General features: G+C 41.8%; 1 protein-coding gene and 1 long non-coding RNA gene across 6 annotated transcripts in view; one reads left to right on the top strand and one right to left on the bottom strand.

The window, feature by feature from the left end:
* Window positions 1-26,948, top strand: part of DDR2 (discoidin domain receptor tyrosine kinase 2) — a 183,035-nt gene that overhangs the window by 91,276 nt on the left and 64,811 nt on the right. For all 5 annotated transcript variants that reach the window (XM_061400069.1, XM_061400077.1, XM_061400061.1 and 2 more), the window contains one exon: window positions 10,610-10,718. In XM_061400069.1, coding sequence (XP_061256053.1) covers window positions 10,637-10,718 — 82 coding nt within the window. In that variant the 5' untranslated portion in view covers window positions 10,610-10,636. The remainder of the gene's footprint in view (window positions 1-10,609; window positions 10,719-26,948) is intronic.
* On the bottom strand, window positions 1,639-26,370 carry LOC133237726 (uncharacterized). The gene is made up of 2 exons (XR_009733317.1): window positions 26,158-26,370; window positions 1,639-1,746 (listed from the first exon to the last, which is right to left on the bottom strand). It is a non-coding gene; the product is annotated as an uncharacterized LOC133237726 (long non-coding RNA).

Here is a 26,948-nt window from a genome sequence, read left to right as displayed (position 1 = left end):
ACTTCTTCATCATGTGTTTACCTCTTGTCTGTCTGTCTGTCTATCTGTCTACCATCTATCAGTCCTGTCGTAGAAAGCAGACACTGCAGTATGGCTCGTGTTTTGGAGCCCTCGAATCTGTTGCTCCACCAGTGCAGGGAGCCTCACACCCTGAGACCCCAGGTGTGTGAACTATGTGACAGGCCTTAGCTCCTTGTACACCCTTTCCCACTCAGCAGCTCAGAGGATGTTTCAGAACTCATCTTCGGGGCTCGATCTCCACTCACGCTCCTGTTTGAGCCCCAGAGTAGAGCTTGTGCCTGGGAATGTGGTGTGACTCCCGGCTCAAATAACATACAACATTGTGTAAGTTTAAGGTGTACAGCCTGCTGATCTGATACATTTATATGCTGCAAAATGATCATCATCATAGCATTAACTAACATCTTCATCCTGGCATATAATTTCTTCTTTGTGGTAAGAATATTTAATATCTACACTTTGGTATAAAATATAGTATTATCAGCTATAACCACCATGCTGTACATTAGATCCCCAGAACTTATTCATCTTATAACTGTAAGTTTGTACCTTTTGATTAATACTCCTCCGTTCCAACCCACCCCCTTCCCGTGATAACTACCACTTTGTTTCTCTGAGTTTGGCTTTTTTTAGATTCTACATATAAGTGATAGCATAAAGTAGGAAATGGTCCAACATTAAAAAAAATTTTGGCTGCATTCTGTGGCATGTGAGACCTTAGTTCCCCAACAAAGGCTCAAACCCACATGCCCTCCATTGGAAGGCAGAGTCTCAGCCCCTGGGCCACACAGAAAGCCCCTGGTCTAACTGTCTATGGCAGTCATAAAAGAAGGGGATTATACTTTCTCAGTTGTGTATAACCTGAAGCTGCAGGAGACACAGGACTGACCAGGAGGGAGGCCTCCCTGCATAAAATCTCCACAGAACAGGACGGTATCAGGCAGGATGTGCTGGTGACTTGCTCTAAACCATGATGTGGTCCTGGCCTCTGTTTCAGAAAGAGGCCTTTGGAAACTCATCCAAGGACAGAAATGACTTGTAAAAAGTTTGATTCTAGGTTCTTTTTAAAAAAATTCCTGGTAATTTCTGGCTATGACTGTCACGCTCACATGTGCCTAGCCTTCCATTCACTTCCCAGTTTTCCTGATGGCTTTGACCCACAGCCTGTCTCAGTCCTGGTGTGGTCAGTCCTGCGATGCAGAGTCGACCATCTGCCATTGGATCTGGGCGGTCCTGAATCATGGCTCCTTTGGAGTCAGTTTGGAGTGTTCCAGCCAAGTATCCAGCTTGGGTGGGGAATTTTGACTGTCAAGAGGGAGGTGAGTTTTTCATTACACAAACATATGCTCTCTGAACTACACAGTCATTGATGTTCCTTGGAAACTATTGGGCTATGGGTGAAGTAGCCCTGGCCAAGGAGTCAGAGAAACTGGAAGAGTCTTAATTCCGTCTCTTTCTAGTTTTGTGACCCAGGCAAGTTAGAATTAATCTGATTTTGATATATAGGGAACCAAGATCCCTAACTTTAAATGACTCATGATTTGGCTTGAGAGACAGACATATAAATTCAGTATGATGAACGGGATCCAGCAGCCAGGTCAGGTAAGTCTACCTAGGTGGTGAGTGAAGTGACTTAGGGTTTTACTTTCCCATTTTGTAAAGTGGGGATGGTAATCTTTCCTTTCAGGCTTGTTGTAAGGCTTGATGATTATTCATTTGTAAGTTCTAAAAAAAAAAGAGAGAGAAAGGTTTAAGTAGCAATTCTGAACTGGTTTTTCTTCTCTATCTACAAGATAAATAATAAATAAATAAATAATATCTCTCAATACCTCAAGTGATTCTCAAAACATAAGATAGGTCACCCCACACCTTGTTGGATATGCATGGTTGGTTGGTTAGCACCCCCAAGGTTCTGATAGACTGCCCCAAGGAATATTTTTCTTTTGTCAGAGAAACAAATGTGAATGACATTAACAGGGGACATATTTTGTTAAAATCAAAACATCACAAATAAGACTAAAGTTTCCTTTTGATCTTCATTTCCAATCTCCAATGCCAGACACTACAATCTCTGAGGGAATTGCTATTATCAGCACTTGCCTTCCAAGATTCCTTGCTCTGTGCTCATGTACTAACCTATTTTAGCACTAAAGTGACCCCTAGATTGATGGCGTTTAACTTTCTAGATCTTTTATGTATATATGCATGTAAGTCTGTTTTTATATCCATAGAAATATACAGCGTGTTTATATATGTCTTAAATACTGTTAATTCACCTAAAACCATGTCATGGACATCTAACCATGTAACGACATATGGTTCTAACTCATACTTTTAAACTATTGACTAGTATTTCATAGCAGGAATATGTCATAGTTTCTAGCACTCCCTTATTGGTAGAAAATTTCCAAGTTTTGGTACTTAAAAAAAATGTTGTACCCACATGTTGAAGGATTTCAGTTTCTCCACACTCTTGTCTACAATTGTCTTTCATTTATTCATTTTTGATCATAGCCGTCCTGACGGATATGGGGTTGGTTTCTTACTGTGGTTTTGATTTGTATTTCCTGATGGCTAGCAAGGTTGAGCATTTTTTGTATATCTCTTGACCATTTGTATGTCTTCACTGGAGACATGTCCATTCAATTCCTTAGCCCATTTTCAAGGATTTTATTAGTGGAATTTTATTTTATTTTCTTGCCATTAAGTTGTATGTGTTACTTAGCTATTTTGTGTGTTAGTTGCTTGTTGGATATATGGTTTACAGTTTCTCCTATTCTGTAGGTTGCCTTTTCATCTGTTGATTGTTTCCTTTGCTGTGCTTTTTGGGTCAATGTAGTTCCCCTTCTTTATGTTTGCTTTTTTCTGCTTCTGCTTTTGGTATCATATCTATGTCGTCATTGCCAAGACCACTATCATGGAGCTTTTCCTCTATGTTTTCTTCTAGAAGTTTTAAAGTTTCAGATCTTACATTTAAGTCTTTAACCTACTTTGAGTTGATTTTTGGGTATAGTGTAAGCTAAGGGTCCAATTTCATTCTTTTGCTTGTGAGTACCTAGTTTTCTTAGCAGTATTTGTTTAAGAGACTCATTTTCCACATTATATATTCTTTGCATCCTTCTTGAAGATCAGTTGGCCACAGCATTTATGGAGAATTGTATGGAGATTCCTCAAAATTAAATATAGAGCTACCACATGACCCAGTAACCCCACTTTGGGTATTTATCCAAAATAATTAAAATCAAGATCTTGAAGACACTAGCATTCCCCATGTTCATTGCATTCACAATAGCCTAGATGTGGAAACACCCTAAATGTCCATTGACAAATAAATTGATGAAGAAAATGTGGCTAATACATGCAATGAAATATATTTAGCTTTAAAAAAAGAAGCAAATTTTGCAATATGCAACAGCATGAATGAGCTTTGAGGACATTTTGTTAAGGGAAAAAAATCAGTCACAGAAAAAGTAGTGCACGATTCCACTTAAATTAGGTATCCCAAATAGTGAAATTCATAGAATGAAAGAGTGGGATGGTGGTTGCCAGAGACTAAGGGGAGGGGTGGGCTTCTCTGATGGCTCAGACGGTAAGGAATCTGCCTGCAATGTAGCTGGGTTTGATCCCTGGGTTGGGACGATTCCCTGGAGAAGGGAATGGCTGCCCATTCCAGTATTCTTGCCTGGAGAATTCCATGGATAGAGGAGCTTGGCAGGCTACAGTCCATGGGGTCACAGAGTTGGACATGACTGAGTGACTAAGATTTTCACTTTCAAGGGGGGACGGTAAATGGAGAGTTATTAATCAATGGGCATACAGTTTCAATTAAGCAAGGTGAGGTAAGTTCTGGAGATCTGATATAATATTACATATATAGTCAACAATAATATGTAGTCAATAATAATATGTTATACACTTAAAAATTTGTCTTATATTAATTGTTCTTACCATGATAAAATAAAAAGAGGGGTGAGATGGGGGATTGGGAAGGAGGCTCACAGGGGAGGATATATGTATACTTACAGCTGATTCACACTGTTGTACGGCAGAAACCAGCACAACATTGTAAAGTAATTATCCTTCAATGAAAAATAAAAATTTATAAAAATGCAAAGCACTTCTTTGTGGCTACATCATTATGCACCTATGTAAATCTTCTCTAGGATAAATAATAAATGGAATGTATAGATCAGAGTCTATTTACATGTTTTGATTTAAATCATCTTCCGATTTATAAATCCAGTGGCAGAGTATGTCTCTATTTCTCCACACTATTGCCAAACTTCATCGTTTCACACTTTATATTTTTGCCAGTCTGACAGATAAAATGCTGTATTCAAATACTGCTGTTTGTCTTTCTGATTCTAGTGAGGTTGAGTGCCTTTAGATGTTTACTGGTATTATATTGTTTCCTCTTTTAAATGCTTTTTATTTACTTGGCCCATTTTTCTAGTCGCTTTAAAAAATGATTTATAGAGACTCTTTATACCAGAAAAATACATACACATTGTTTTGTTCTAAAATTTCAAATATTTCTCTTGGTCTGTTGCTTGTCTGTTAAGTTCATGTGCCTTTTGTCTCAAAGATGTTTTGAACTTTGATGAAAACATTATCATTCTTTTTATTTGTAGATCTTGCTTTCTATGTCTTATTTATGTAGGTTTTCCTCTTGCTCACAGCAGATTCTCAATATTTTCTAGAAATATTTTGTTCTGTTTTTACATTTTTGACTCTTTATTTTTGTGTGAGATATGAATATACCTTTATTTGTTTTTGAAAAAGCTACTGAATCATCTGAAACTTTTCACTGATTCTAAATGCCCTTTTTCTTATATGGAAAGTTCCCACTTATATACATTTTTTTGTTGTGTATATGAGTATTGCCTATTCTCTTCATTGTCCTACTTATCTATTTCTTCGACAATCTCATATTTAGGGAGGCCTTTCCTGATCATCTTACCTGAAATGACCCTCATTCATTCTCCATCACATTACTGGATTGTACTGTCTTCATGGCATGAATATCTCCTTAGGTTTCTTACTTATTTATTTGCTAGTTTGGATATTATAAGCACCATGATAACAGGAGTCTTCTCTGCCTTTTTAGCACCCAGAACAGCACCTTTCAGAAAATAGTTGCTGAATGAATGAAGGCCAATAACTTTTTATTTTTAAAGTTTGAATAAATTTCTTGTCAAAGGAATTTGCACTGTTAACCAAAGAAGTGGGTGGAGAGGAACCTTCCATCTTCTTGAAATTCTTTAATGTATGTTTATGGGTTTTATTCACATGTCACATTGCTTAAATTTTGAACCTTTAGAAAGATTCGTTCAAAGAGGCAGAAAAGGGTGATGTCTGTTTATCGTAAGTTTTGGGGATACTTCCTTTTAAGGTATGGAATCTGGACTAGCCAGATACAACAACTGAATATGTGGCTTAAGACAATCGTTAATTCATTCTGCAACTATTTATCCAGCACTCTGATAAGTGCTGGGAATGCAATGGTGAGTGAAATAAACAAGGAGCTTATAGGGGTGCAGGCACTAATTAGACAACCCTAGCAAAGGATATATGATTATACGATGATCATTTCTATGTAGAAAAATTATACGATGCTTTCAGTGCATGTGCAATCAAGGGGGTAAGAGAATATTTCACTGAAGAAATAACCATTTGGTGGTGATTTGAATCAAAGAGAGGACCGAAACTTTTAAATAGAGGTCCTAAGGAGGCAAGGTAAAAAAGAAAGAAATGAAAGAAGTCTGAATGTAACTAAGCGGAAAGGCTGAGCAGGAGTGTCGCTCTGGTGAAGTAGCAGAGGTCAGATCAAAGGAGAGTGTAGTATGATGACAAACAAAGACAAAAACAAAACCAACAGCAACAAAGCAGCCTAAGTAGATTTCGGAGGAATGCGAACCCGGCTTCGTGCAGGAGCTTTGATGCCTATCAGTTGTGTAAACAGATCAGTTTTAACTTTCTGCTCAGTTACTTTATTGATGAAAACAAACCTGGTAGAGTGACTGTAAATATTACATGAGATAGTCCTTGGCACAGGTTAGGTATCCGTGGTATAGTACTTCTAGGTTTAATAATGGTTCTTTTGTGTTTGTTACCTGCTAGGCACCCTAATTTAAGCAAACAAAGCAGAAATAGTCACTGGTATTAGGGATTCACAACCTGAACCAAGTAAAACTTTCCAAAAGAAAGTTCAGTCGATACTTTTTGAACACCTTGTATGCAGAGTGCATCATGAGAAATGCTGGGCTGGATGAAGCAAAGCTGGAATCAAGATTGCCAGGAGAAATATCAATAACCTTAGATATGCAGATGACACCACCCTTATGGCAGAAAGTGAAGAAGAACCAAAGAGTCTCTTGATGAAAGTGAAAGAGGAGAGTAAAAAAGTTGGCTTAAAGCTCAAATTCAGAAAACGAAGATCATGGCATCTGGTCCCATCACTTCATGGCAAATAAATGGGGAAACAGTGGAAACAGTGGCTGACTTTATGTTTGGGGGTTCCAAAATCACTGCAGATGGTGACTGCAGCCATCAAAATAAAAGTCGCTTATCCTTGGAAGGAAAGTTATGAACAACCTAGACAGCATATTAAAAAGCAGAGATATTACTTTGCCAACAAAGGTCCATCTCGTCAAGGTTATGGTTTTTCCAGTGGTCATGTATGGATGTGAGATTTGGACTATAAAGAAAGCTGAGCACCAAAGAATTGATGCTTTTGAGCTGTGGTGTTGGAGAAGACTCTTGAGAGTCCCTTGGACTGCAGGGAGATCCAACCAGTCCATCCTAGAAGAGATCAGTCCTGAGTGTTCATTGGAAGGACTGATGTTGAAGCTCAAACTCCAATACTTTGGCCACCTGGTATGAAGAGCTGACTCATTTGAAAAGACCCTGATGCTGGGAAAGATTGAAGGTAGGAGGAGAAGGGGATGACAGAGGATGAGATGGTTGGATAGCATCACTGACTCAATGGAGATGAGTTTTGAGTAAACTCCGGGAGTTGGTGATGGACAGGGAGGCCTGGTGTGCTGCGGTCCATGGGGTCGCAAAGAGTCGGACATGACTGAGCAACTGAACTGAACTGAAGTTCTGCTTAGTTCAGTTAAAAACCATTTTTGAGCATCCACTTTGTACAAGATATAATGTTTTCTTTTGAGGATACAAGAACAAACCATTTGCAGCTAATGATTAAATGGGTAATTTTATAGCAATGTTATGGAGGATTTAGTAGAAACAAATTCAGTGTGAGAGGGGAATGAAGTGTAGGAGACAATCCTTGAAGAAGGAATCCTGGAGAAGGTTATGGAGGGGAGAAAGTGATAGCCAATAATCCACAAGGAAGGTGTCATGAAAGAGAACTGGAGAACTGTTCTTCAAAAGCTGCTCAGAGAGGGTAGCTACACAAGGCAGTGCTCCCAAAAAGCTAAGATATTTGTAGAAGGACATCCTGAATCATGGTCATGGATTAGTTCTAGTTTACAGCCAAGACCAATGTCTCCAAGGTCTGCCTGTGTGTCTCTTTTCTGGGCATGTTTGTTTGTGGACTCATTCGTGGAAACACAGTGTTCCTGCTGCTGGCAGTGAGTAGGCACTGAGACATATTTGCTCTCATCCAAATCTGTGCCATAAAATCATGGTCATCGTGGCTATGGATCACTTTCCCCTGCCCCCTACCAGGAGGCCACTTTAGTTTTTTTGTGTTTGATTAGTTTTGGCTCTATCCTCTTCAGTCAGAACTATCTGTATGTGTGTGTGTGTGTGTGTATGTGTGTGTGTGTGTGTGTGTATAAGAGACTGGTTCCAAATAGGAAAAGGAGTACGTCAAGGCTGTATATTGTCACCCTGCTTATTTAACTTATATGCAGAGTACATCATGAGAAATGCTGGACTGGAAGAAACACAAGCTGGAATCAAGATGGCTGGGAGAAATATCAATAACCTCAGATATGCAGATGACACCACCCTTATGGCAGAAAGTGAAGAGGAACTAAAAAGCCTCTTGATGAAAGTGAAAGAGGAGAGTGGAAAAAGTTGGCTTAAAGCTCAACATTCAGAAAACAAAGATCATGGCATCTGGTCCCATCACTTCATGGGAAATAGATGGGGAAACAGTGGAAACAGTGTCACACTTTATTTTTTGGGGCTCCAAAATCACTGCAGATGGTGACTGCAGCCATGAAATTAAAAGACACTTACTCCTTGGAAGGAAAGTTATGACCAACCTAGATAGCATATTCAAAAGCAGAGACATTACTTTGCCAACAAAGGTCTGTTTAGTCAAGGCTATGGTTTTTCCTGTGGTCATATATGGATGTGAGAGTTGGACTGTGAAGAAGGCTGAGCGCCAAAGAATTGATGCTTTTGAACTGTGGTGTTGGAGAAGACTCTTGAGAGTCCCTTGGACTGCAAGGAGATCCAACCAGTCCATTCTGAAGGAGATCAGCCCTGGGATTTCTTTGGAAGGAATGATGCTAGCTGAAACTCCAGTATGTTGGCCACCTCATGCGAAGAGCTGACTCATTGGAAAAGACTCTGATTCTGGGAGGGATTGGGGCCAGGAGGAGAAGGGGCCGACAGCGGATGAGATGTCTGGATGGCATCACTGACTTGATGGACGTGAGTCTGAGTGAACTCTGGGAGTTGGTGATGGACAGGGAGGCCTGGCGTGCTGCGATTCATGGGGTCGCAAGGAGTTGGACATGCCTGAGCGACTGAACTGAACTGAACTGATATATATAACCACTTGGGGTGATTCAGAGTTCTGTTGCCTAGAAAACATCATAGAAAGCTTCTGTTTCCTCAAAAAAAAGCTCCTGTTTCCTCTTAGCTATGTCAGTCTATTATTTACTGTATTCCCATTATTATCCATTAAAATCATACCCATCCTTTAAAAATTTGATCAGATGCTTATTTCCCCATGAAACCTCCTCTGATCACTCCAGCTTAAAGGGATTTTGTCTCCCTTTATAATTTCACATTATACAGTTTTCTAGTAGTAGATCCAGTGTTTGTTGACTCATAGTGTTACCTGGAAGAAACTTTCTTTTTTAAAATAAAGTTTTTATTCTTGAACAGTTTTATGTTTATGGGATCATTGCAAAGAGTATATAGATTTTCTATTCACCCATTACCCAGTTTCCCCTATTATGACATATTAAATTAGTATAGTAAATATGTCATAGTGAATGAACCAATATTGACACATTATTATTAACTAAAGTCTGCACTTCATTCAGATTGCCTCAGTTTTCCCCAAATGTCCTTTTTCTGTTCCAAGATCCCATCCAGGCTGTTACGTGTAACATTTAGACATCATGACTCCTTCATCCCTCTTAACTGTGTCAGTTTCTCAGACTTTCTAGTCTTGGGTGACCTTGACAGTTTTGAGGATTACATAGCAGGAATTTTGTAGAATGTCCCTCAATTGGGATTTGTCTGATGTGTTTCTCATGATTAGGCTGGAGTGATGGGTTCTTGGGAGAAAGACAACAGACCAGAGAGTATCTACATAAATTATTTAGAATTCTTTTGCATGAGAAAATTTGTTTATTCTCCTCCATTTGTTTATTCAATCATTTATTTCTGGGCTTGTAAATATTTATCTTATGTCTTGAGTTATAATGCAATACCACTTGATCCATTTTGTTGCGTAAATTGCTTCAGCTTTGGCCATGGGGACCCTTTCTGTTGGCTCTGTGTTCTCTTACCATATCCCCATCATTCTTGTATGTGTATATATTCTTAGCTTGGGGCACTAAAACATTCTCCAAGATAATCGTATTTCCTGCCTCAGCCCTGAAATTAGCAGTCTCTCCAAGAACCCCTGGTTCCTTTTACTGGAGAATGGTATAAGAAGTCAAGATCTGGGTATCAGGTTTGCTCTTTGCTATTGGGTGTTCCTGCTTCTAGGCACTCTCATAACAAGAACATAGATATATGAATATGTACTAACCTGTGTGTAAATATCTATAAATACTTCCATATGTAACCATTTATATCCCTATTAAGATAAATATGAGTTCATACTGATGTCTCAACTCTAATCCATAACCACATGGATTATTCTAGGGGAACTTGAGCTTCAGGTACAATTCCAGAGCTAATAAATCAGGATAAATATTCACCTTACATCTTTTGAAACGCAAACACGTTAACATCATTGAATGTTTTTCTTGGTTTAATAGTGGAATAAATATTAAAATTATGAAAATATTGTAAAAGTCAGTTTTAATTTATCACTGTTCACAATTTGGGTATTTATCTTATTGAAACTTTGTTACCCACCTATAGTTTTGCTAATTTTAATTCCATGAGAATATAATCTAATAGAGTTTGAAAGTTCTTATGTTACCTAACTACTGAATATCCCAGAGTTTGAAAGTTCTTATATTTTGTGACAATTCAGTGTCACATTCAACTATCAAAGTTCATGATTTAAAATTCTAAATATAGACATAAACACTGTAAAAACACAAGGATAATTATGTAAATTGTGTTCATTTGTGTTGATGGTTTCTGCTTCACTCATTCCCTCTCCTCTTTCTTCTTGTCTTGCATTGTTGGTGGCCTGAAGGCTCCAGTTCCAACACCATCTCCTGAGATGATCCCGATTCCCAGAATGCCCTTGGTGCTGCTCCTGCTGCTGCCTATCTTGAGTTCTGCAAAAGCTCAGGTTAACCCAGGTAACACTGCCATTGCTCAGCCGCATGCTGGAAGACCAGCTGAACACTCAAGCCCTTCAGTGTTCATCTTGGGAAAAGCACTGCTGAGGGGTCCCAAGGTCCCTCCTTCCTCTCTTTCTCTCTGGTGAAACAGGGCCATAGCAGAAATAGAAACAAATACACTCTGTAACATGCTGAATAGTGTGAAGTGTTTCTTACATGGAGTTGGGTGGAATAAAAAGAAAATAAAATGGGAGGTGGAAGAAGCAACCATTTGCTTCTGCATCTTCTGGGAAACAGATCAGAAAATTTTCAGATGCCTTAGAGAACGTCTGCAAGTTGGTTTCCCAGTTATGTTTGGTTGGCTAAGGCCTGTATTTAACTTGGGTGTCATGTTATGCTTTGGGGACCCTGGTCTTATAGGATCTCAGGCAGTTTCTCTTTCCTACAGGGTGTGGCCATGCTCAAAAATAGATATGTTAGTCCCCTTCTCCCAATTTTTAAAATTATGTGTATACTTTAAATTGAAGTATACAATTGTATCAATTGTCTATTACCGTAGTGATGCCACTTAATATATGCAAAGTTGGTGATTTAGTCTGGTTTTAATGGGGTTATTCTTCTGGTCCCTTCTGGATGTCCCTTCTGCACATATCTGGGAGTAAGCTGGTCATTTACTGACTCGTCGAGGATGGCCTTGGCTCTGACAACTGGGGCAGCTTCGCTGTGCTCTCCTCTAGCACCACTAGTGTAGACAGATTTTAATGGGAATTGCAGAGCAGCAAAGCAGAGAGGGAAATGTGTAGCATTTTTCAAACCAGTGCTTCAGTCATGTTTGCTGAGATCTCGTTGTCCAAAGCGAGCCACATGGCCAAGCCCAGAGTCAGAGTGGGAGAGCACAAAAATATTACCCGGGGAGGTCTGAGTACAGGGAAGAGTAAGGCTTGGAGCTGTTTCCTTTTTGCCACAGATATAAATGTAAGAAATTAGACATAGCACAAGTGTCAATTTGATGAATTTTATAAACTGAGCACATCCATGTAAGCAGTATCCAGATTAAGCAACAGAACTGTACCAGGACTTCAGAAGCTCTTCTTACACGCTCTTCAAGTCACTTTGCCGTACCTTCATCCCAAGGGTAGTCATTATTGTTTTCTAACAACACAAATCGGTGCTACTTGTTTTTGTACTTTATATGAGTGGAATCACCTTTTGTTTCTGGCTTCTTTCATTCACTGTTTTGTTCATGATATTCATATTGTGGCATGCAGTTGGCAACTCTGTTTTCATTGTTGTATAATTTTGTTTGAATATTTTATTTATTCGGTCTACTTTGGATGGTAATTTGGATTATTTCTAGTTTGAGCTCATTATAAATAAAGCTCCTAGAACCCTTCTTGTAAAGGTCTTTCGGTAGAGATAAATACCCAAGTCTTTTAGATATATACCTAGAAGTAGCTTTATGTTGGGCTTCCCTGGTGGCTCAGATGCTAAAGATTCCGCCTGCAATGCAGGAGACCTGAGTTCGATCCCTGGATTGGGAAGATCCCCTGGAGGAGGGAATGGGAACCCACTCCAGTATTCTTGCCTGGAGAACCCCATGGACAGAGGAGCCTGGCAGGCTATATAGTCCATGGGGTCACAAAGAGTCAGACGTGACTGAGTGACTAAGCACAGCACAGCACAGCTTATATGTTACATATGATCTGTTTTCCTACATATTGCTATTGTATTGTATTGCTACATTTCCAAAGTGATTTTACTGATATCCCACCCCATTGCAGTGTTTGAGAGTCCCAGGGGCTGCAGGCTATATTTGAATTCCTGAGGGTATTTTCATTTCCTCTTCTTCATACAGTATGAGTGTACATTTATGAAACACTCACCTTATCTTTGCAAAAATTCCATTTCCATGGGATATTCTTTTTTCTTGATTATAGGACATATAATCAAGATACTTTAATATCAGTGATTAATTGGTTCAGTAAATCCAGTACCTTGTTACTTCTTTGTAATAAGCTTAGTGAGTGCATCTCAGACCTGAACTTTGACACCATTCTTTCGTTTTTTGCTTTGTGTTCCTCTCACGTAGTTGAAGTCTAGTTGCCTTCTACTTGGTCTTAAGTTAGTAACATGACAATAGTCATATACTTCTCTTTGTACTTCTTTCATCCTTTCACCAGCAGTAAAATAAAGTTGGATTAGATAAGCTATGAAACCGTTTGTCACAAACTTACTATAATTTAGTGGTGTAAGAGCTTTACTGCCCATTTTGGAAGGCACTGATAGACTTTGGGCTTGGAAACAGGGTTCTTAAACTCGCACGGCTGTTTTTCACAAGAAAGACCATTTGTCCCCAACTCCCTGCCACTTCCCAGGCTCAGGAATCTAAAGCCAGAACTTCAGAGGAATCGTGTCCCTTAGTCTAAGCACATAGAAGATAGCTGATGAATATCTTAAAGATGTAAACCCTAAAATGCTCCTTAGTAAGAAGTTGCATCTAGAAATCATGCTCCAACTTAGCCTGCCTCCATGGGAAAGGGACATCTCTAGACTCCATATGAAGTATATGAATACTCTTGGCTACTGAATTTGTCTGATCCTCCTCCAGAATGTATAAAACCAGTGTTTTGATTGCCATTGGGGGGTCCAGAACCCGGTGGACTTTTGGGTGGCGGGGGAGGGGGGGGAGTAGTAGAACCAACCTTGTTGTCCTGAAAACTTCACTGAGGGTCTGTTAGTCCTGAGGACTCACCCAGCCAACTAAATAACTGCTGAGTGTGGACAGCACAGGGCAGTCAGCCCCACTCTCCTGACTTGGCCTGTGACAACTACTTGTGCTTGGAAAAGGGAGAACACCCCTTCTCGCCAACAGGCAATCTAGGTATTTAGGATCCATGGTACAGAGCCAGGGCACATGCTGGGACTTCCCATTTCAATCTTGGATTTTCCCCTCATAAGAAGCAGGCAACTTGCTAGTGGTTTAGAGTCTTGGGGTGGTGGATTCCTCCTTTGGTATCTAAAATGTTTGGAGAAACAAAGACATTAAGGATCTGAGATTCAGAGTGTTCTCTTCCTACTGGCTCCAAATTGACTTTCAATTCATCTTTGTAGTTTTATTCTTTCTAGCATCAATCCTACATCCAGTGAGTTCTTAAGGTCTGCTGCTGCTGCTGCTAAGTCACTTCAGTCGTGTCCGACTCTGTGTGACCCCATAGACGGCAGCCCACCAGGCTCCCCGTCCCTGGGATTCTCCAGAAAAGAACACTGGTGTGGGTTGCCATTTCCTTCTCCAATGCATGAAGGGACTTGAAATCCTAGGTTAGTCATGCTGCAATGAATCTTAGAGATATTTAAGTCCTTCTTCTTCATTTTATAGATAAAGGAACTGGGTGTCAAATAGGGTAAGTGATTTGGTGGTTTGCCCATGACAACACACACAGTTAATGGTAAAGCAGGGACCACCGCTCCTGACTCCCAGGCCCAGGTTCCTTCCATCAGACTACCCACCCCTTTGGAGGCCACTTGAGGAAACAGTCTTTCTCTAATGATCATGTATAGCTGGACAGCATTATAGTTTCATTTTTGTGACTTCTGATGTACATTTATAGGGATGAGAGGTAATTTGGGTTTGAGGGACAGCCTGAATCCAAGGAACCGGGCAAGACAACAGGTTCCCACAGAGCTCTTGGAACCTTGGTCTTGTTAGCATGCTCAGCAAGAAAAGCTAGTTAGAAGGCCCTGGGGACCAGCTCACCCTGGCAAAGAAGCCTAAGTGCTGGAGATGCAAGACAACAGGTTTCCACAGAGCTCTTGGAACCTTGGTCTTGTTAGCACGCTCAGCAAGAAAAGCTAGTTAGAAGGCCCTGGGGACCAGCTCACCCTGGCAAAGAAGCCTAAGTGCTGGAGATGCTTCTGCACAACTGTCCCCTTTTCCCAACTTCCTGTCTCCCACCAAAGTTCATACAGCTACTTTCAGTTCAGTCGCCCAGTCGTGTCTGACTCTTTGCGACCCCATGAATCACAGCACGCCAGGCCTCCCTGTCCATCACCAACTTTACCTATACACATTTCCACACCAGAAAATAATTTTTATTTCCCTGGGTTCTCATCATTCATGCCCCTGGAGATGTGCTGAGAGGATTTATGGGATCTCAACTGCTAATGAGAATGTGATGCTAGTTCTAGGTTTCTGAACCCAGGCCTGAGGTACTAAGGCTGTGTGTATGTTTGTATGTGTGTGTGTATGGCTTGAGAAAGGCCTTAGAAAGGGACCTCCTGGGTTGAATTTCTCTTCAGTGAGCAATGCTAGAAGCTGCCCAGATTGGCTTTTTCTTCCTTGTATCAATATGTTTTTGTCAAAACTAGCCCGAGGGTGGCCTCTGGTATCCTTCCTGCCAGTAAAAGATCTTTCTCGGGGGATATCAGAAACTCATTTGCCCCTTAAGCACTCTAGTTATGCCAAGTGGAGAAAAAAAGATGCAAATTTCAAAGAAGAGTATCAGCTAATATTTAATAAGCACTTAATATATTCCTAGTACCATTCTATCAGCAAATTTAGTCTTCAGAAGCACCTTAGGAATTAGGTGGCATTGTTATTCCAGTTTCACAGAGGGGAAATTGAGGCCCAGAGACATTAGGTAACTCACTCAAGGTTATAGACCTAGCCAAGTGGCAGACCTGGGATGTGATCCACCTCCAGGGAGTATGTTCTTGACCTCTGTGCTCTGCTGCCTCCTGCAGAGTTAGCCTCACTGAATGTATGCTAACCAATCACATCAAGTCTCTAATGTTATGCTGGCAGAGACAGTGAAGTCTGAGTGATCCAAAGAAAAACAAATTCTCCGGGTTGGGTAAAAAGAGAAAGGGAGAACATGGAGTAAAGACATATAACCACAAATAGCAAAACAAGAGGGTGGAGGTGGTTGTCACTGAGGGAGTAATAGGGCAAACGTGAAGTTAAGTTAGTACCCAAACAGGAACCACATGACTTTGGGATCCTTGGTATATGGCAAGTGCTTCCCAATCAAAGGCTTTGCCTTCACCCAGTGATAACAAAATGCCATGTGCTTCCTCCCAGGATGCATGTTCCTTTTGCTTTAAGATTTCAACAAATCAGGAATCAGGGCATTCTAAAACTCAAACAAGCAATAAGCTTCTCTGGGCCCTCTTTCCAGATTGTTCCCTAAATTGGTGGTTCTTCTTGACCCTGATGTCACACTACAGACAGTATGGAGAGTATGTGCTGACAGAAGAGTGTGATGGCAACATAGATGGTGAAGAGACGATGGTAATTGAGAGGAGATCCAACCAGTCCATTCTGAAGGAGATCAGCCCTGGGATTTCTTTGCAAGGAATGATGCTAAAGCTGAAACTCCAGTACTTTGGCCACCTCATGCGAAGAGTTGACTCATTGGAAAAGACCATGATGCTGGGAGGGATTGGGGGCAGGAGGAAAAGGGGACGGCAGAGGATGAGATGGCTGGATGGCATCACTGACTCGATGGACATGAGTCTGAGTGAACTCCGGGAGTTGGTGATGGACAGGGAGGCCTGGCGTGCTGCGATTCCTGGGGTCTCAAAGAGTTGGACACGACTGAGAGACTGAACTTAACTGAGATTCGAGTTTCAGCTCTGGCACTATCTCCTTTGTGACTTTAGCTAGATTTCTTCACCTTACTTTGCTCACTTATAAAATGGGAAGAATAAAGTCTGCTTTCTGCCCTTCATGGGGTTACAATAGGGGGACCAAATGAGATAATGGAAGTCAATGGGCTCTGGAAAGTTATATGCAAATATCAAGGGTTGTGACTTGTCACTTTTGGAAGAGAAGGAAATGAAAATAATGCAAACTGTAAAACAACAGTTTCTTTCAAGCTGATGATGGAGGAGGAAAGAGAAAAAGAGTTCATTAGTAATGCTGGGAGGGATTGGGGGCAGGAGGAGAAGGGGACGACAGAGGATGAGATGGCTGGATGGCATCACTGACTCGATGGACGTGAGTTTGGGTGAACTCCGGGAGTTGGTGATGGACAGGGAGGCCTGGCGTGCTGCGTTTCATGTGGTCGCAAAGAGTCGGACACGACTGAGCGACTGAACTGAACTGAGTAACTATTATGGTCCTTCGTGGTCTCCAAGAGAGACTCACATTACCTTTGGGGAATAGGGGTTCTAACAACCCTGAACTCTGGCTATCCCAATTCCAAGGGATGCAGGGCCCTGTGCCCAGGCTGAGCATATCCATGACGGTGTATTCCCCCGGGGAGAATAGTGTGATTGTTGACTTAGCTCTTGGTCTTAGCCAATAGGCCTCTGAAGAGCATGGATGTGGTAAGATAGGCCTCCCAGAATTTTTCAGTGGTTTGGACACATACACAATAAAGTAAGGCAAAAGTTAAGACATTCAAAACAATGAGGGTTTTGGAGGGGCTTAAGTAGAAGGCGATGAGTTGCTAAAAAGTATGCAACTTCTTTTTTCCCTGCTTCACAGATGTTAATGACTTGGGCCATTGTCTTATTTGGTGCTGTGTTGATCTCCTGGGTCCTCATGATGGACACCTATCATAGTGCTTGGCTTGTAGAGGCAATCAGTAAATGTTTGAGGAGTAAAAAGAAGGCAGGAAAGAAAGGACATGGAGAAGCTCCCTTTCTTCTCTGTATTTTTCTACAAAAATGGATCTAAATTATGCCATGAGATGCTTGAGCTCACAAAGATGTTCAGAAGCTGAGAAGAAGACATAAGAACATCATTCTTTTAAACGATGGGGGTGTTAGGTAGAAGGATGACAGACTGAAGTTCCCTGAACTGCAGCTACTAACGTGCAGTAATGAGGTCCAGCCCCTGGTGTCCGAGGGCTTTGAAAGCCTTTCCTTGCAGAGGTAGAGTAGCCTCTGAGCTTATTCCTAAAAGCCTAGATTCCCTCTCCTCTGGTCTATGGGCAGAGCATTTTAGTGGCTATAAATAAAGAAAAATGTGCTTACATTTACCCAAATTTGTATTACTCTTGACATTTCAAGGGAAGGATTCAGGCTTAATCTTTTGGGTGCTGTAAGCTATAGTCAAACTATAAGATCTAACAATGAAGAGTATCTTGTATGCATAAGTATTGCTAACTTAAGAAATGCTTCATCTTGGCATAGGAGAATCCCTGGATATGGGGATAGGCTAAAACCACGTTGAGAAAGCTACAATATTTGTTCTAAGTAGGTTAAACCAATATTTAGGACTTTTTATAGCTTCTTATTGAGTAACTTGCTTAATAGTAATGGATGCCTCTCCTCCTACTATACAAATACTACTTCTACTGCTCTTATTACTACTACTAGTGATAATAGCAGTAATGACATGATAAATCTCTGGTTACTCTTTTTGTTTTTTCATTAAGTAAAATTAATCCTTAATTTATCTTATGACGATGAATCTGAATTCCTCTCTTGAAGTGCCAAGAGTAAGAAATTTACAAATATTGGGGTAAATTTAAAGACTTTTTTTCTACATTTATGACCACTAAGATGCCCTGCATATAGGTAGAAAACTGGCTTGTCCCAGTTCTCTGAGGCTTGGGTGGTCTTCTCTTTAGAAATGTGTTTGGGTCTTTGATTTTCTTAAAAGGATGTGAACCCAAAGTGCAGACCGGCTAACAGTGAAAGCAGTTGGATCTGCCTTTACATAGTAGGGTAGACTATCTTCACTTTGGGCAATTGGTAGGGTTTAAACTTGGATTCTTGGTCATTGAGTGCTTTTTAAAAACTCCCATGTTTTCTCTGTGGCCTCTCTTCCTGGTGGGTCCTGAACTCTAATCTTTATCAGATTCAAACACTCAGCTCAGCTTTTCAGAGGATTTCTCCTTAGGTTTTTACATTGCCTCTCTTATACAACTCCAGCATTTGGCAAATGTGCTGGACAAGAAAACGCTGCCTGCTAGAAGGATCCCAGGCCTCCTTCAAAAACTCTGGTATTTTATCCTCCAGTGACCCTCTACCAGTGCGAAGCCCAGGGTCAGCCTCTTGCTTCTGCCCCTTGCAATTGGCAAGCGGCTACATATGACTGCAGAGGCGATGCCGCTCCTCAGTCTCCCTTCTCTGAAGCTTCAGTTCCTCTGCTCTCACCATGTCAGCACCAATCGAATGGCTGTAAACAGATGATTTATAGATTTTATCTAGTTCTTCCAGTTATCTTCAGGGGGAGTGTTGGTTACTATAAGCTACTCCATCCCACCTGGGAACAAAAATAAAAAGTTGACTTTTACCTTGCTGCTGCTGTGATTCACGTTAACTGATTATGCCTTGCTTTTTGAATTGGTTAGTAGGCAGCTTGGAGACAAATTTGAGGCCCATCACCAGCAAAGTGTATAGAACCAAATGTAATATTGATTATATTTTGGGTATTAACCTTAGCTCCAGCTTACCTTAATGTCCTTATTCTCTTTCCCCACATCTGCATTTCTACACTTATTTGTTAGTTTATTTACTTAGCATATTGTACAGTTTTGGAAGCCAGTTCCAATTTTTTTTAGAATGAGTCAGAGTAAAAATAGTTTAAAAAGTCAATAACACCTACCCTTTATTAAATGTTACTGTTCTAAGCATTACTCTGCTGTAAACATTACTAAGTACTTGACATATATAACTCATATTTTCTCATAAACAAGTACTGTTATTACTGTAAAACTGAGAGGCTGAAAGCTTAATTAATCTTCCTAAGGCCATAAAACCTCTAAATTGCTTAAGAAAGAGTGAATGTAATATTTAAAATGAATGATCCCCTCTCCTTCTGGATATCATTTATTGAACCCTATTGCCTTCAAGGAATTGTTAAGTTCCTTGTACATTACATTTCTGCAACAACCTTGCTTGGCAGGATTATTTAAGATGAGGAGGTGGAGGTTCAGAGAGGCTTAGTAACTTGTCTTGAGGTCCCCCAATTTGGAAATGGCAGAATCAAGTTTTAAGCATAGGCCTCTTTTGATTCCAAACTATGCCACGACTTTGTTCTCAACTCCTAGCTTATGGCTACCCAGCTGTCTCAACTTACCTCCTTGTTGAGGGAAAGGACACACTATTTTAGCAGGAGGCTTTCACTGACTTTGTTAACCAGGAAGTCTAACATACCTTATCCAATCCTTATCTCAGTACCCGGAAATCCAGTACAGCTTGGGGACCCCTCTTCTGGAGTTCTACAATAATTGTTTCTGGAGAGCATTTTAGGCTTTTAGGAAAACTGACATTCTAAAGGGCTGTTCTTAAGGGAAATTTCGACTTGGCCAAAAGAGGTCTTGGCAAAATAGCCTCATTGTACTTAGAGGAACCCAGAAAAGTTTCCTTGGCACCTAGCAAGATCCCAGTATGTAGGTATTTACTTGCACAGTGAACATGTCTGAAGCAGTCTGCTCAGTAGGGTTTCTGGAGAGAAGGGGCCCAAATGACAGCTTCTTTAATTAGACCACCTTGTCCTCTCTGGAGCTGGAAAACCTAGGTCATGGTAGCCTGAGCTTGAAGAAAGAGGAACCAGGGATCAGATTTGAATTTCAGTCCTCATTACCTTAATCAGCTGTTCATCCTTGAGTAAGTCAATTCACCTTTCTGAGCCTCAGAGGTTCTGATGTTTAACATGGAGCCATTGGAAGGATTGATTTCTTGAAGGCCTGACTCTAAAGTTTCATGATTGCAGATGTTCCTTTAGGTCATCAGCTGCCTTGGGTCCCCTGGTTGACCCTAATATCTGAGCCGCGACCCCACCAGTCTTACCTGCCCTGTGCCAGAGAGGCCCAGCTGTCAGCCCTCCGTGGCCTCAGGCCTGTGTGCCGTGTGTGTGCTTTCCTGGAAGCTGCATATAGGACACTCATTGATGGGGAGAGCCTGTGGTCTGGAGTTGACAGTGAGATGGTAAACATCAAGAAACAAGCGGTCCTTTCAGGCTCTCAACTTTGGCAGCACAGTGTGAAAATAATTCTTGGAAGCTGGGGCCTGGTGGCAGCTGCTTCTCCTCAGCCTGCCTGCCAGGCCCTACCAGAGCTCAGGAGGCGCCGCCTTGCTGCCCGGGCATGCAGCAGCCAGCGCCAGTACTTTTCCACTCTGGGAAACTGGAAAAGTCAATTAGTTCTCTGTCCAGGAGATTGGTGGGTAACGGAAGCGTAGGCAACCACCAAGACAACTCAGCAGGCAAATCAGGGATGCCTTTTTGCTTCAGGGTCTCTTGCTTCCCTTTGTGATTTTCTGCCTTTTCATGGTGCTTTATATTTCATAATGTGAAGCTCAGAGACAGACAGGTGGGCTTGGATAAACAATGAAGTGGGCTTGGGGGAAAAGGAAGGGGACCTGACATTTAGGACTTGGGCCGACTTGGCAATTCTGAGTCTTCACTATTGGCTGGGATCCCTTCCACAGAAGGAGTTTGTCAAAAATAGGCACATTCAATGGGAAAACCACATTGGTACCGCTGAGAAGTGCCACGTTGGTTGCTGAGGGCCAAGGCTTATCCTGGTTCCAAAGACCCACTAGGATGAGGAAGGCCATCCAAGATCAGCTTGTCTACTTCCCTGTGTCCTTTCTCTGAGGCCCCTGGGAAGAGCAGTTCATCACGGAACTTTGCCTAGTGACTGCTTTGATGGCTTTTATCTCTGAACTCCCTTTCTTCATGCTATGGTCATTGGTCTCAACGTCTAAGACCTACAGCTCTGCTCCGTTGTCTGAAGAAGGTTTGTAATACTTGTAGCCCAGAGTCTTACTCTGGTTTGAGTTGGGGATCTTCTACTGACTAATAATCTGGTCAGAACTTCTCTTTCTCTCATGCAGTTCAGTTCAATCGTGCAGTCATGTCTGACTCTTTGAGACCCCATGGACTGCAGCATGCCAGGCCCCCCTGTCCATCACCAACTCCCAGAGCCTGCCCAAAATCATGTCCATTGAGTTGGTGATGCTAACCAACTATCTCATCCTCTGTCATCCCCTTTGCCTCCTGCCTTCAATCTTTCCCAGCATCAGGGTCTTTTCCAATGAGTCAGTTCTTCACATCAGGTGGTCAAAGTATCGGAGTTTCAGCTTCAGCCTGAGTCCTTCCAATGAGCACCCAGGACTGATTTCCTTTAGGATGGACTGGTTGGATCTCCTTACTGTCCAAGTGACTCTCAAGAGTCTTCTGCAACACCGCAGTTCAAAAGCATCAATTCTTTTGTGCTCAGCTTTCTTTATGGCCCATCTCTCACATCCATACATGACTACTGGAAAAACCATAGCTTTGATTAGATGAACATTTGTCAGCAAAGTAATGTCTCTGCTTTTTAATATGTTGTCTAGGTTGGTCATGGCTTTTCTTCCAAGGAACAAACATCTTTTAATTTCATGGCTGCAGTCACCATCTTCAGTGATTTTGGAGCCCCCCAAAATAAAGTCTCTTTATTGTTAAGACAGTACGTTTCTTACTGTTTCCATTGTTTCCCCATCCTCTCCTGCAAATACCCACAAAGCACTCTTGCAGAACTGTCCTCTAGAGATTGTTGTGAATTGGCAACAAGATAGCACTCCCTGTGACAAACCCTGACCCTCATCAGGGAAATGCTGCTATCAGCGTATTTTCTCAGCAAACATGGGCTGAGTGCCTTTTATGGCCAGGCACTTTGAGAGGTTCTGGGGCAGATCAGTTGTAGCACCTGCTCTAAAGAATTCAACATGTTATTAAGATCACACTCTTCATTTATCCATCCTTGAATTCATCCTTCCATCTATCTACCCACCACTCTATCTCTTTCTTTCTTTCTTTAATTGCTAAATGCATGGTGAGCACCTAATGGTACTCTGTGTTTGTAGGTGGTGGGGTGGGGGGGAGAAAAAACCTGATATAATTAGTATTTTCAAAATTGCTTACAATTTCAGTAAGGAGGTAAATAAGCACAAGTAAAATGGAAAATCTCAGGTGAAGGTTGCTACCTAAATCAATGTCCCAATTTTTCCTGCCATCACTTTTATCCTCATACCATGTTTTAATGTTTTCCATAGTTTTGTCAGGCTTCTCTGTTAGACGGTAAAGAGTCTGCCTGCAGTGCAGGAGACCCACATTCGATCCCTGGATCAGGGAGATCCTCTGGAGAATGGAATGGCTATGCTCTCCAGTATTCTTGCCTGGGAAATCCCATGGGCAGAGGAGCCTTGTGGGCTACAGTCCACAGGGTCGCAAAGAGTCAGGCATTACTGAGCGACTGAACAACAACAAACTTGATAAATTCATGAACAAAAACATGTGTGTGTGTGTGTTAGTTGCTCAATCATGTCCAACTCTTTGTGACCCTGTGAACTGTAGCCCACCAGGCTCCTCAATCCATGGGGATTCTCCAGGCAAGAATACTGGAGTGGATTGCCATGCCTTTCTTCAAAGAATCTTCCCAACCCAGGGATCAAACCCAAGTCTCCCACTTAGTAGGCAGATTCTTTACTGTCTGAGCCACCAGGGAAGCCCTATAATGGCCCAGACTTTTAAGGAAGTCTCAGATATCTGCTGCCAGGTTAAATGTCACCAACAGGGCTTATCCTTCTTTAACTTCCTAGGCCTTTTTTTTCTTTCTTTAAAAAATTTTTATTTTATTTTATTATTTTTTCATATTTATTTATTCTTAATTGATTGCTTTATAATATTGGCTTGATTTACATCAACATGTTTTTAAGTTCTGCAAAAATAAACAACACCATACAAAATTCTTCTTTTACTAGTTTTTCTACCTATATATATTTATTAAGGACTCAGTTAATGCCAGACACCCTACCATAAACCAGAGAGACAACAAAGAGAAAGCTAGATAGGATGCTTGCCCTCAAGACATGTACTGTTTAATGGAGAGGCAAAAATTAAACAGTTATTTGTTCTAAAAGTGTGAGAAGTGCTATAAAGGAAAAGTAGTACATTATAAGATTATGTAGCAAACAATTCTTATTGAGCTGAAGACACAGAGGAATTCCCTGATGGAGGGATGGTCTGGGAGCTGGAGCTTGAGCAGGATTTAGGAGGTAAAGGAGGGGAACGGGAGAATGTGTCAGGCAAAGGGAACATCATGTTTAGAAAGACCTGGAGGCTGGAAGATACTTTGTGTCTTTGTGAAGTTGAAATAAGACCATTGTGCTGGGATATAGAGAACAAAGATCTGGGATAGCACATTAGGCCAGAGAGGTAACCTGAGGCCTGATCTTGTAGGCTTCATGGGACACGTTATCTTGAGAAGAATGAGACGCTGTTAGAATGTTCATGTTCAAATAAGGCCTCAGGAAGCTCACTTGTGCTACTATATGGAGAAGGGACAATAGGAGAGCCAGGAAGAAGAGCTAGAAGGCATTATAGTATTCCAGGCACAAGATGGTGGAGGTTGGGCCCTGTGTAGAAGTAGTGGGGAAGGGGAGAAATAGCTGAACTTAAAAAATTTGCAGGAGGTATTGTACTGGCAAATTTTTTAAGTTCAGCTATTTCTCCCCTTCCCCACTACTTCTATGCAGGGTCGGGAGACCTGGGTTGGAAAGATCCCCTGGAGAAGGGAAAGGCTACACACTCCAGTATTCTGGCCTAGAGAATTCCATAAATATAGCCCATGGGGTTGCAAAGAGTTGGGCACGACTGAGCGACTGTCACTTTCACTTTCATTGGACTGGCAAAAGAGTTCATTTGAGTTTTCTGTACCATCTGTCTCACTGTTCACACCGTTTGCACTGTTCGCTGAACCCAGGGTAGGCAAGGCGTGAGCTAAGAAGCTGAAAAAAGGCTCAAGGAGCCGTCAGAACTGCAGACACAATTATTCTCTCCTGGCTGGCATGGCAGCTATAGCACAGCGTCTCTCCTGGCTGACTCAGCAGCCATAACATAACCATAGCATAACCTCATTTAACATAACCATGCTGTCGCTCCAACACAGCCCCAGTGCAGCAGCAGCCAGGGCTGTCACGGTGAAGCTCATACAGGTGAACTGCAGACAGTAGCCTGTGGCCAAGCGAGTACCTCGTGATACCATGTGCAGTGCTATAAATGATCTCAGCCATTACATAACCATGCAAAGTCATTGTTTACAGAACATGGGGTGGGAGAGCCTGACTGGCGCTATCTTGTTAATTTCCTCACACCATCTTATGGGAAAACCTGAATAAACTTTTTGGCCAAACCAAGAAATTTGAGGGATTTGCTGATGAACCAGATGATTCTCAGAGGCCAAGTTTACATTGCGCTTCTTGATTGCCTCTTAGCAGAAATAACATGTCACCTATCATCCTGAATCCTTTCTCTCCAAAAAGTTTATATCAGTTTCCAGGCAGAGGTTAAGAGACTGCTGCCCCTCTCCTCCGACTCAGGGAGAGCCCTTCTTGTTTTTGTCAATGTTGTTGACACTCTGCTGTCTACACACAGTGGGCTTAAACTCTTTTGTGATGGAAGGATTGGAGGGGATGAGGAGGAGGGGGCTCTGAGACATTTAGCATTTTTTATGTGAAGACCTGGAGCCTCATCTTCTCCCCCACTTCCTCTAATTATCAAACTTGATTGTGCATAAATGCCAATGGCTGTGGGACCATCCTTTGCTGGGCCCCATCTGCAGATCCAGTAGGATGGGGGTAGGGACTGAGAATTTGCATTTCTAACACGTTCCTGGGTGATGCTGGTGCTGCTGGACCTGGGAGCATGCTCAGAGGACCACGGCTCTAACACAGTGGTAGACAAGGAGACCAGAACCTTGGGGAAGGGAGTTGGTACTCCTTTGTACCAAGGAGAGTATCCCAGGTGGAATCTCAGGTTTTCTCTCTTTCTCTGTTAAATAGGGTAAATTCCCAAAAAAGTTTCAGTTCAGTTCAGTTCAGTTGCTCAGTCGTGTCCGACTCTTTGCAACCCCATGAATTGCAGCACGCCAGGCCTCCCTGTCCATCACCAACTCCTGGAGTTCACTCATACTCACGTCCATCAAGTCAGTGATGCCATCCAGCCATCTCATCCTCTGTCGTCCCCTTCTCCTCCTGCCCCCAATCCCTCCCAGCATGAGTCTTCTCCAATGAGTCAATTCTTCGCATGAGGTGGTGGCCAAAGTACTGGAGTTTCAGCTTTAGCATCATTCCTTCCAAAGAACACCCAGGGCTGATCTCCTTTAGAATGGACTGGTTGGATGTCCTTGCAGTCCAAGGGACTCTCAAGAGTCTTCTCCAACACCACAATTCAAAAGCATCAATTCTTCCGTGTTCAGCCTTCTTTACAGTCCAACTCTAGTTACACCATAAAATAGAAAGAATCCCTGAACCTAGGAAATATAATGGAACCAAAATGTTTCATGAAGGCAGCTACAGCAGCAGCAGCTCTGTTGAAACTTCTCGGTTGCTGTTCCCAGGATAAGCTATGCCTTGGTGGGGAAGTTATTTGCAACAATATCATGATTCACCCCAGGCGACCCCCCTTCCCCATTTCTGGTTTACTTTAGATGTTCCGGGAAGCAGTTCTCATGATACTCACAGCTCAGTGTCTAGAGATACATGATAGCCAGGAATGAAAGCCCAGTGGGACTGTGAACATGGATTTCTCTTTCTGTCCGGCATGGCCCCAGAAGATCATCCGGCGTTCAGGCTGGGAGGGATCTGGAAGCAGAGTGATTCCCAAGACTGGCTGCACAGCAGAACCACCGGGAAAACTTTAGAAGTGTGCAGGTTCCTGGGCTCAGCTTCAGAAGCAGAGGCTCACAAGTGTGTATTCTAGAACCTTCCCAAGCAATTCTAAACAATTGGTTGGGAACCACTGCCTTAGTGATCATCTGATCTGACTCCCTTGCTGTCCACAGGAGGAAACTGAGACCCAAAGAGGCTGTGGTGTTTGCTCAGATCCCACGTGGGTTAAGTGGTGGAGCCAGGAATGGACTTGAAATCATTTGCTTTTCAGAGGTTGTAAAGTTTAGTGTTGTCACAGACTCTAGAGCCAGATTCTAATCTGAGTTAGTATTTACTCAATGAAAGGTCTTGGGCAATTATTTAAATTCTTTCCAGTAAAGTGGGTAATAAGTGGGAAACCTGAAATAATAAGTAAGAAAACGCTTATCTTGTTGCCTGACACTTGATAAGTGCTTCTAAATGAATGTTATTATTACATATTTCATCAAATTTAAGAAACTGCTGACTCTAAGAAGTGTCATTACTTTCTGTGCCTCTAAGGAAAGAAAAACACTGATGAACCATGACTCACTATTTGCTTGCAAGATGCATTCAGATTTTAGGGACATTCACATGTGGGAAAAAATGGGAAATACGGTGTTC

This window comes from Bos javanicus, chromosome 3 (genome assembly GCF_032452875.1).
Source record: "Bos javanicus breed banteng chromosome 3, ARS-OSU_banteng_1.0, whole genome shotgun sequence".
In the NCBI taxonomy this organism is placed as follows: domain Eukaryota; kingdom Metazoa; phylum Chordata; class Mammalia; order Artiodactyla; family Bovidae; genus Bos; species Bos javanicus.
Note: the sequence above shows the minus strand (reverse complement) of the source record. Positions and strands in the feature narration are given on the sequence as shown.